General features: G+C 41.1%; 1 protein-coding gene across 1 annotated transcript in view; it reads left to right on the forward strand.

Moving 5' to 3' along the window:
- The window catches only part of EGFLAM (EGF like, fibronectin type III and laminin G domains), a 208,109-nt gene that overhangs the window by 147,369 nt on the left and 49,762 nt on the right, over positions 1–10,978 (forward strand). Inside the window, exons 11-13 of the mRNA XM_007951579.2 lie at positions 3,289–3,414; positions 4,900–5,143; positions 9,761–9,872. Of these exons, the coding sequence (XP_007949770.2) occupies positions 3,289–3,414; positions 4,900–5,143; positions 9,761–9,872 (482 nt within the window). The remainder of the gene's footprint in view (positions 1–3,288; positions 3,415–4,899; positions 5,144–9,760; positions 9,873–10,978) is intronic.

The following is a 10,978-nucleotide window of genomic DNA, read 5'->3' on the forward strand; positions in this document are numbered from 1 at the left end:
AGGTGGGATATAATTAAGGTCTTATTATGGCTCTCGTGGACTTGTTTTCATTGTCTTCAGCTTCAATCTGAACTTGCATATGAGCAGTTGACTGTCTGTTCCACAGTTAGCTCCTGGCCTTGTTTTGGCTGAAGATACTGAGCTTGTCCATCGCCTCTTTCGACAAATATAGTCCATCTGAGTCCTGTGTATTCCATCTCATGAGGTCCATGTGTATAGCTGCTGTTTATGTTGTTGAGAAAAGGTATTTGCAATGAATAAGGTGTTGGTTTTGCAAAATTGTCATACGTTCTCTTGGGTCATTTCTATCACCAAGGCCATATTTTCCAACTACTGGTGATTCTTCTTTGTTTCCAACTGTTGCATTCCAATCACCAGTAATGATCAATACATCTTCATTAGATGTTTGGTCAATTTCAGACTGCAGAAGTTGGTAAAAATCTTTAATTTCCTAGTCTTTGGCTTTGGTGATTGGTGCATAAATTGGAATAATAGTAGTATTAACTGGTCTTCCTTTTAGGAACATGGATATTATCCTACGACTGGCAGCACTGTACGTCAGGATACATCTTGAAATATTTTTTGTGACAATGAATGCCACACCATTAATCTTCAATTTGTCATTCCTGGCATAGTACATCATATAATTCAAAATGGCCAAAACCAGTCCATTTCAGCTTGCTAATCCCTAGCATATCTGTCTTTGTGAGTTCCATTTCATTTTTGACAACTTCCAATTTTCCTAGATTCATACTTCATATAGTCCATATCCCGATTATTAATGGATGTTTGTAGCTGTTTCTTCCCATTTTGAGTCAAGCCACATCAGTGAAATGGAGGTTCTGAAAGCTTTACTCCATCCACATCATTAAGATCGATGATACTTTGAGGAGGCAGCTTTTCCCCAGATATATTTTTAATATATTTAATGTCTTCCAACCTGAAACACTATCAGACTGTATTTCTCTGCTATTTATAAGGTTTTCACTGGCCAATTCTTTAAGAAGTAGATGCCCCCTTCCTTCCTCTTAGTCTGTCTTAGTCTCCAAGCTCCACTTAAACCTGTCCACCATAGGTGACTCTGCTGGTATTTGAAATGCCAGTGGCATAGCCTCCAGCCTCACAGCAACACACAAGCCACCATGGTACAACAGACAAGTGGTGAGTTCTTGTATTGTTGCCACCCAAATTTTCACCACTAATTTTTTCTTTTTCTTCTTTTTTTCCACCCCCAAATCTTATCTTGGGTCTCTGCATCTTGGTAGAGCAAGCTTTAGAGTTAACCATCCCAAAATATTTGAGATTCAAGAGGTCTACAGTGGCCATGGGCCTTGATACAGTGTATCAATCTCTTGACTCATTCTTTCATCCAATAAATATTTATTTCAATACCTACTTATTACTTGGCACAGTGCTAAGTCTCAAGGAAAAGTAGTGAACAAGATGGGCAAGATCCCAGCTCAGTCCTCATGTATCTGACACAAAGAGAGACCAAATTAATCAAATAATTGCACAAATAAATGAAAAATTAAAATTGGTGGTAAGTGTTACAAAAGGGAAGTGATGGTGCAATAATAGGAGTCTGGCGACCAATGAAGGGATTTCTGAGCAAGTATCTAAAGCTTATAGCTGAAACAAGAATAGGAGATGGCAGAGGAGGGGAAGAAGAGAATTCCAGGTAGAGGGAGTGGCTTTTCCAATGGGTGTTTGAAGAGAAAATAGGTAATGTGGTCTGGTTGGTGTTTTGAAAATACAAGTCAGTCTCCATTGGAGACTCTGAATGTTGATGTTCACCTGTGGCTGAACAAATATCAATGGTCACTTCTGCCTGACCTTCCAGTGGCCACTAGCTGGAATTCACAGACACCATTCCACACCAGCTGTGGTGAGAAGCCATGTGGAGGAGCTTTAAGCAAATCATTATCAGCCCTGAAGTTAGTTTCCTCTCCTGGGAACACACTGTATGCTTAGCCTGTCTCCTCCTCCCAGTGAAAGAGAAAGAGAAAACTAGATCAGTTGAACAAATAGATTACTGGTAAAGACAGGATAAGAGACTAGATCTGCTGGGATGACACAGCTGGGCCAAGGAAGGCTCATCATCTTACAGACAACAGGCTACCAGATCTACAGATGGAGCATTAGAAACTGGGGGCAGAGCTGGGCCTTCCTGGCCCAATCATGCCTCTATAGCCTCCATTTCCAGCAAAAAGGGTTTTGTATTCATCTAGGTAGTCCTGGGCCAGATTGTGTCTAATTATTTCTTACACAAAAAAGGAAAAAAAGAAAAAAACACTGCCATCAAGTCAGATCCCACTCATAGCAACCTCTCATTGGATTCTGAAGTGGTATCACTACGGAAGTAGATTGCCCAAACTTCCTTCTGAGGAGTGGCTGGTGGGTTTGAACCACCAGCCTACTGCTTAGCAGTCAAATGCCTTAGGCACTATGCTACCAGAGCTCCCCACAAAAGGAAAAGGAAGGCCAAAAGTAGCAGAAGAAAAACTACCCAGGAAAAGCCTTTTTTTTTTTTTTTTCCACTTTATGTTATGAGATATACTGGAAAATTATCAAGTATATCCTTCATGGGTTCTTTCTGATGTGTGTGGTAAAGAGAACTAACCAACATGTTGTTGACCCTTTCACCACTTTTACACCAGGGTACCTTCTTGTCCCTCATACAACTGTAACTTTAGAAGTAAAAAGAGGGGTATGGAACCCATATGCTAAGATACTGGAGCTCTCTCTCTCCCTCCCCACCCATCCCAGAGAGAGGACTCAAACTTAGGCCAGTTAAGCTTTGATATGGCTACTTAACTCCTTCAGGGCTTAAATTTCTTGCCTCAGCTTTGGACCAACAAGGCAAGGCAGCAGCACTTGAGCTAATTGGGCTTGCACAAACTAGAGCACTTTTAACGTAAACACTCTGGTGACACTGGAGAGATTGAAATACACTCTGGTGGGACCAAGAGAGAGATTAATCAAAGCCGAAACAACTGGGTCATTCTCATCCATGATCATGAAGTTGCCGAACTCTTTGTAATTTGATTTATTATGTCCACCAAGTTTTAAAGAGTCTTTGTGGTTCTTTGTAAAGAAACAAAAATCAATTTAAAATGAAAGAAGTTTCACTTATTCTGAATGCTAGTTTGCAGTTGTGCAGAGATGCAAATCAGTGGAGTGGGGGCCAAACGATATTTATTCAGAGTCCTGAGCTGTTGGAGCAGTCAGCTCCACCACCTTGAAAGGCACATGTGGTGAGTCACTTTGTAATTCCTGCTCTGCATTTAGGGGAATGCAGCAGTGGCATCTGTGATGAGGCCTTGTGCATCAATGGCGGCACCTGTACGGCAATCAAAGCGGACTCCTACATTTGCCTCTGCCCCCTCGGGTTTAAAGGTCGACACTGTGAAGACGGTGAGAAAGAAGCAAGTTGATGGTAGTTTCTGTCTGCATGCTAATTCAGAGTGGATGTAATTTTTCAACAGTGTGTTTCTAGCCAAGCTCCATACATTTTGATGGGATCCATGTAGCTTTGTCAGGAAGGATAGGAAAATCCTTTTTATTTTGGTCTCCAAAGATTTGTTTGTTTTAAGATTCATTTGGGACTAGGCAAGCAGGGGTTCTATTGGCTCTCAAATAACTTTTAAAATAACTTGTGGAGTTCGTGTGAGACTGAATTAGAAGAATTTAAAGCTTCTGATCTTCAGAATATCTTACAGATTCGAAGATAAGATTGGAAAGGTATACAGGTGCCTTCATTTCCACCTAAGACTGTGCAATGATGTCAGGAGAAACTTGATCAATCACAACTAATAAGCAGCTTGCACAGAGCTTAACAATGGTGGATGCTCAACAAGTATATATTAACTAGCACAAAAGCAAAAACTATTAACAGATATTTAGTAATCAAGAGAAGTATTTACAAAGTGATGAGAGAAAAGTGATACTTTTTTTCTTCTTTGGATATTCTACTGAATTTTCCCACTACTCAACAGGGAGCACATTTGATTATACAAATACATACACACATGATAACTGAAAATTTAAAAGATTTTGGAAAACCGTGCATAGTTGAGTATGAATTAACTTTTCTGGAATTCCAAAATTAAAAAACAAAAGAAAACAAACTAAAACTAAGACTACAAAGCTAGTCATATTCCTCCACTGGTGATTCAGATTTGGACATGAAACATCATACTTTAAAAACTGTCCAACTTAAATTTCATATCATCTAGAAAAAAGTGTATGAGTCAGAGTAAGCCAAATGCTGCTACTTAACCATCTCATATTACAGTAGCCTAACAAAGGTTCGTTCTTGCTCCTCTCATGGATCCCTGCAGGCTAGCTGGGGGAAGGAGTGGCATCTGCTCCACACAGTCATTCAGGGACTCAGGCTCATGCCATCTAGGGTTACCACCATCTCCTATGGTTGCCAGAGTCCTCCATTGGGCCTTACATCCAGCCAGCAGAAGAGGGAAGAGAAAAACCATGGAGGGTTGAGTGAAGTTCTAGGGCCCTGGCCTCGGGTGGTTCCATCCACATTCCATTGGCCAGACTTCTTTCACATTATCCACTTAACTACAGTTGTTATTGTTGGGTGCCATTGAGTAGATGCCAACTCACAGCGACCCCCTGTGACAAAGTAGAACTGCCCGCTCGGGTTTTCTTGGCTGTAATCTTTATGGAAATAGATTACTAGGCCTTTCTTCTACTGAGCCCTTGGATGGATTCACACGGCCAATATTTTGATTAGTAGCCTAATGCTTAACTATTGTGCCACAGGGCAGCTGAGAAATATAGTTTGGCTCTGTGCCCAAAGGAAAAAGCACACGGCTCTGAGTGCACAACTAGTCAGTGTCTGCCACAGAACAATGTCTAATGACATGCTTGTTTCTTCAGCTTTCACCCTGACCATTCCTCAATTCAGAGAGTCCCTGAGATCTTATGCAGCAACACCCTGGCCACTGGAGCCCCAGCATTACCTCTCCTTCATGGAGTTTGAGATCACATTTCGGCCAGACTCGGGAGATGGCGTCCTCCTGTACAGCTATGACACAGGCAGCAAAGACTTCCTGTCCATCAACATGGTGGGGAGCCATGTGGAGTTCCGCTTTGACTGTGGCTCTGGAACTGGAGTTCTCAGGTGAGGTTAATACTTTCTAGAAACTTCTCCCAAAACAGTGGGTACAGCCCCCTACACATTTATCTTTCCTGAAACTTGTCCTGATTTATACAAATGAGGTAATGCTCTCCTGCCTGCAAAGTTTTCCTTTTTTCAGGTAACATTCTCTGCTTTAAACTGTGGAAAGTGGGGTTGTTTCCAGTGGGGTGGGGGGGAGGTCAACTGCCTTCATTTCTACCTGGAGCCATGCAGTGTTCCAATGTGGACAGATTCAGTCAATCACAATCAGTAAGCACCTTGCACAATGCTGCCCATGGTGGGCACTTAACAAATATAAGTCTACTAGTATAAAAGAGAGGAGCTCTGGTGGCGCAGTGCCTAAGGCATTTGGCTGCTAGTCAGAAGGTTGGCGGTTCAAACCCACCCGCTGCTCTGTGGAAGGAAGATGGAGCAATGTACTTCCATAAAGGTTTACTGCCTTAGAAACCCAGTGGGGGTCACTATGAGTTGGAATTGACTTGATGACAGTGAGTTTAATTTTTTTGAGTTTAGAAGCATTCATTAGTTAAAATAAAAAATAATAATAATGGCCAGAAATGCCCTTGATGATCTGGCTCTAAATTTTAACTTTTCACTTGCACTATTTTCTTTGATAAACCAAAACTAAGCCTGTTGCCGCTGAGTCAGTTCTGAGTCATGGAAAATCCATGTGTTTCTTCTGAGGTCCCTTTGCATGAATTCAAAGCACTTAACCATCTGTGTCACCCGGGGATTCTATTTCTTTGATGGTAACTAATTATTTAACGACAGTACAGGCAAAAGCACCAAGGCCCCTTTCTTTCTATTTTCTATATAAAGGACGTGACTATGAATCATCAGGAATGCAGGGACTTAGTGTCTGACCAGTCTGCTCCAAAACCAAAAACCAAACCCAATGTCACCAAGTCGATTCCAATTCACAGGGACCCTATAGGGCAGAGTAGAACTTCCACACAGGTTTTCCAAGGCTGTTAATCTTTACAGAAGCAGACTGTCTCATCTTTTTCCTGTGCAGCAGCTGGCAGGTTCAAACTACTGACCTTTGGGTTAGCAGCCCAGTGCTTTAACCACACCACCAGTAGAGCTCCTTAGGCTGCCCCAGGCAACAGATAGGAAGGCTGTGGATGAAGGGTTAGCGGGTTCTTTTAAAGTAACCTAGCTGTAGACAAGTGGACTCACGGCCACCCCATGTAGAGAACTGTGCTCCGTAGGGTTTCCTATGGCTGCTTTTCCGGAAGTGGAGCACAAGGCTTTCTTCTGATGTGCCTCCGGGTACATGAGAACTTCCAGCTTTTGGTTAGCAGAGCATGTTAATGATTTTCACCACCCACGGAGCCACTTTTAAAGTACTTGCTGGTATTTGCAGAGCTGATTCTGAGGAGTTACACACTTTCCTCCTATCCTCTAGTTTGTGCTATTAAACTACTTAGCAAAGGGCTTGTTCCCAACCTGGGAATCAGTATTCTTTTGAAACCCCTGGAGCCTGTGGTTGGTTGGTGCAGATGTTTTTTCTTACTTGTGTCTCCTGCTTCTCACTGTGCTTCCCTCATGGGGATTTTAACCTTCCAGCCAGAGGCCCACTAATCTACTGCAGACATGCTTCTTGTTCATACATATGTCTAATTCTTCTCTTTTGAAACTCACGGGTATGTTTTTCTCAGTGGTGCCCTGCAGCAGGAAATTAGTTTTTGTTTTTTGGGGGGTTTTTTTTGTTTTGTTTTTAAGGAAACTGGGAGCTGTATGCCATCACCATCGCTATTCCTAGACTGTCATTTTTATAAAGAGAAGGCAGATGAGTTGTCTCCATCACACATTGCTCTAAACTGCTGATCATTTTTCATGACTGATGGGATATGCTCACTGCATTAGGTTTCAACAGTTCTTCAAAGGACTATTTGTTTGCGTCCTGTGACTGCTTTCCTACACATCAGTGACATTCTCACTTTAGGGGACGGACTAACATTTTTGTTTCTCTGGTTATGCAGACACATGATCTATATCTCAAGACAGCTTTGGTTGATATTTAATTTATTCAGTTTGCATATGATTATGCAAAACAGCCTCAGCAATTCACTTAGAACTCTATGTCAAGTTGAAAAAGGGAGACACCTTGATTTTCACCTTGCACTGTCAAAGGGCTTCTTCCTGGATAGCCATAACCAGAAGGATCCAGGGGAAGGTTGGGACTAATCAACCATCCTCCCTGACAGATTGTCCCCTCCACCCTGCATGTCTGCAGTGGCAGCGCCAGCTGTGGGGCCACAGACACATGGTACCCTTGGAAGGCCAGCATTTCTCTCTTTTGTAACTCAGTGCCTATTTTTGACAAGAGGTATTTTAAATTTTTTTAAGTGCATTATTGTTTTCCTGCCTATCAGGAAAGGCAAATGGAAAAAGAATTTTTTAGTACTTTTTTCCAGTTGCCATTGAGTTCATTCTGACTCATGATGACCCCTTTGTATCCGAGTAGAAGTGTGCTCCATGGGGTTTTCCAAGCTGGTTTTTCAAGGTAGCTCACCCTTTATTCCCATGGACCTCTTGCTGGATTCGGACCTCCAACTTTGCAGTTAGCAGCTGAGCTCATTAACCCTTTGTACCATCAAAGGACTCTTGAGTGTTCAAACAAACAACAACAAAAAACCTGTTGCTGTTAAGTTGGTTCTGATTCATGGCAACCATGTGTTACAGAATAGAATTGATGTATAAGGTTTTCATGGCTGTCACCAGACCTTTCTTCTGCAGCACCACCAGGTGAATTCCAACTAAGAACCTCAGTTAATAGACAAGAGCAGACCATTCGTGCCATCCAAGGATCCTTTTTGAGTGTCACATGTGATTAAAAGGAGGCAAGCTCTCTGAGTTTCCAAGCAGCAGACAGCCATTCATTCCCTTGTCCCATCCATCTCAAGTGTAAGGCTGACAACAGTGTCACATGTAAGGCTGACAACAGTGATCATTGTTGGTGGCTCAGATCCCCTTTAGAAACTGTTTAAGAACCGTTTCAAAGATGTCCTGCTTATTTAAGAAACCTCAGTGAAAGCCTGAACTACATGGAGTTGTGGAAATGGCAAAATGATTAACTTTAAGAAAAGAATAAAGTGGTCAAATTCATTATGAACCTGATGCAAAAAATTGAGACCATTGAAATGAGCTCTTGATGGCCATGATCAATACAATTGTGCTAAGGAAGGCAAAGTATTGACCAGTAATGACCTCTGCAGGACCAGAACAGGGCTACAACACTATGCCTTCTTATGGAGACAGACCACTTAAAACATGCAGCTTGCTTCTTTATTGCATATTGATTTAGCCAAGGTGATTAAATTCTAATTGCTAAGGACAAATCACAAAAGCATTTGCCAGAGCCAAAAATCAAGTGAAGGGGTGGTGACCTTTCAATAATTGTTCCCATTGGTATTCCTGAGGGTTTTCTAAAGATGATTCAGGACCAAAACATATTAGAAAGTTCAATGGGGGCCAGAAACTAGACATTGTTAGAAATACAAATGCATAATTACACTCTTCCCGCACACAACATGATAAAAGGTAATGGGGAAAACTCCCATAAATGTCATTGAACTTCATGTGCTTCCAGCATGAATTAAAAATTGAATTTTAAAAGTTATTTTAATCCCTTTCACAATACAAGAAAATGTGGACTCTTTTTTCCTCCAACATTTTATTATAAGAAATTTCAGACATGTAGAAATATTAAAAGACTTACGCCATAAACATCCTTAAACTCACCGCCTATTTCTACCTAACGTCCTGCTACATTTGCTTTATCACATGTCTGTTCATCCTTACATCCCTCTCTCCAGCCATCTTTTTTTTTAATGCATTTCAAAGGAGGCATCACTACACCAAGAAATGTTTTTCACACTGTTGTTGTTGTTTGCCATTGAGTCAGACCTGACTCATAGCAACCCCTCCTTCAGTTTCCAAGGTGGTATCACTACAGAAGTAGATTGCCCAACCTTCCTTCTGAGGAGTGGCTGATGGGTTTGAACCACCAGCCTTCTGGTTAGCAGTCAAGCGCCTTAGGCACTACGCTACCAGAGCTCCTATTTTATACACTATCACTCATATAATGTTTTTATCTTTTTCAAAGCTTTTGCACATTGAGGATCACATTTTACTTACCCTCATGTTACTCTCATGTTGTCTAGAAATCTGGGCCCCTTATATCCACATCTCAAGTTTATTATTAGGAATAAATAAAATCATAAATGCAATCTTCTTAGCATGAAAGGACCCCTAGTGGCACAGTAGTTAAAGCATTTGGCTGCTAACCAAAAGGTCAGTGGTTTGAATCCACCAGTGAATCTGTGGGAGAAAGATGTAGGAGTCTGCTTCTGTAAAAATTTATAGCCTTGGAAACCCTATAGGGCAGCTCTATAGGGTTGCTGTGAGTCAGGATCAACTTGACAATAGTGGTTTGGGAGTCATGCTATTGTTACTAAGCAGGAATTAATTTTTTTTTTTTCTGTTACTAGATAGATTACATGAAGTACCTAAGGTTGGTATCAGTTTGATCAGAGCTAGACTGATGAATATTATCCATACAACCAATGATGCTCACTTTTGTTTTTTCAACAGGAGTGAAGAGCCCCTCACCCTAGGCCATTGGCATGAGCTGCGAGTATCTCGAACAGCGAAGAATGGAATCTTGCAGGTGGATAAGCAGAAGGTAGTAGAGGGAATGGCAGAGGTAAGGACACACCCTTGCTGGCTGGTGTGAACTGAGTTAGTGTTTTCTGCCTGTTGTATGTGAGTAAGCACTTAGACTCCAGTATTTGGGTCAAAATCCCAACTTCCCGAGAGACTTCTGGTAAGATGGCAGAATAGACAAACAAGGTAAACATACCCTCTTCAACAAAGAAAAGAGGAACGAATTGATAGACATACAGAAGATAATCCTAGAGCCCTGAGCTTTGAAACAAAGTACATAGAAGTGGATTAGGCACCAACTAGTGAAAAAACCTGAATGAAAACAGGATCTAAGAATAGGCTTCATTTGCCAAGGATGGCAGGGACATACAGGAGGCTGACAATGGGAAAGGAGATAGGTGGTGACTGTATAAGTGCTGCCAACTAGTGAATAGAGGAGCACAGTACCCTGCTATGTACATAACATCCAAACAAAGAAACAAAACAAAGAAAATGAAAACTTTGGGAAGTCACTCCAACATGCAATCACCAATTAAATATAAACACAAAAATGTAACAATGTCTCAGAGACAACAGAGCATCACAGTCCACACAAAGAAGCAAGATAAAGCAAGAGAAACAAGGGACCAGGATACAGACCCAACACACATCCCTAAGGAAGAAGCAGCATTGGAACTCCCTGATAAGGAATTCAAAAGAATTGTATTTAGTACCTTCAAAGGATTGAGATACAGATTAAGGAAAACACTGACATACTTGAGGAAAACACAGAGAAAACCCTAGAATGATTATGAAACACAATACAAGAACAAAATGATAAAATAAATGAAAAATTAGAAATGATACAAATTGTACAGATAGAAATCCAGAAGGTTAATACTAAATTTTCAGAAATAGTTAACACATTGACCAGGCAAAGGAGTAGAATTGAATTGATAGAAGACAGAATTAGTGATATTGAAGACAAATACCTAATACTTCTTTGGAAAGGGATCAATCAGAAAAAGATCAAAACAAAATGAAGAAAGCCTAAGGTTCATGTGGGCTACCATCAAAAGGAAGAACCTACATGTAATCAGAATTCCAGAACAGGAAGAGAAAAATAAAACCACGGAGAAAATTGTCAAAGATTTGTTGGAAGAGAAT

This window comes from Orycteropus afer, unplaced genomic scaffold, assembly GCF_000298275.1.
Source record: "Orycteropus afer afer isolate SDZICR_OR568_19922 unplaced genomic scaffold, OryAfe1.0 scaffold00300, whole genome shotgun sequence".
In the NCBI taxonomy this organism is placed as follows: Eukaryota; Metazoa; Chordata; class Mammalia; order Tubulidentata; family Orycteropodidae; genus Orycteropus; species Orycteropus afer.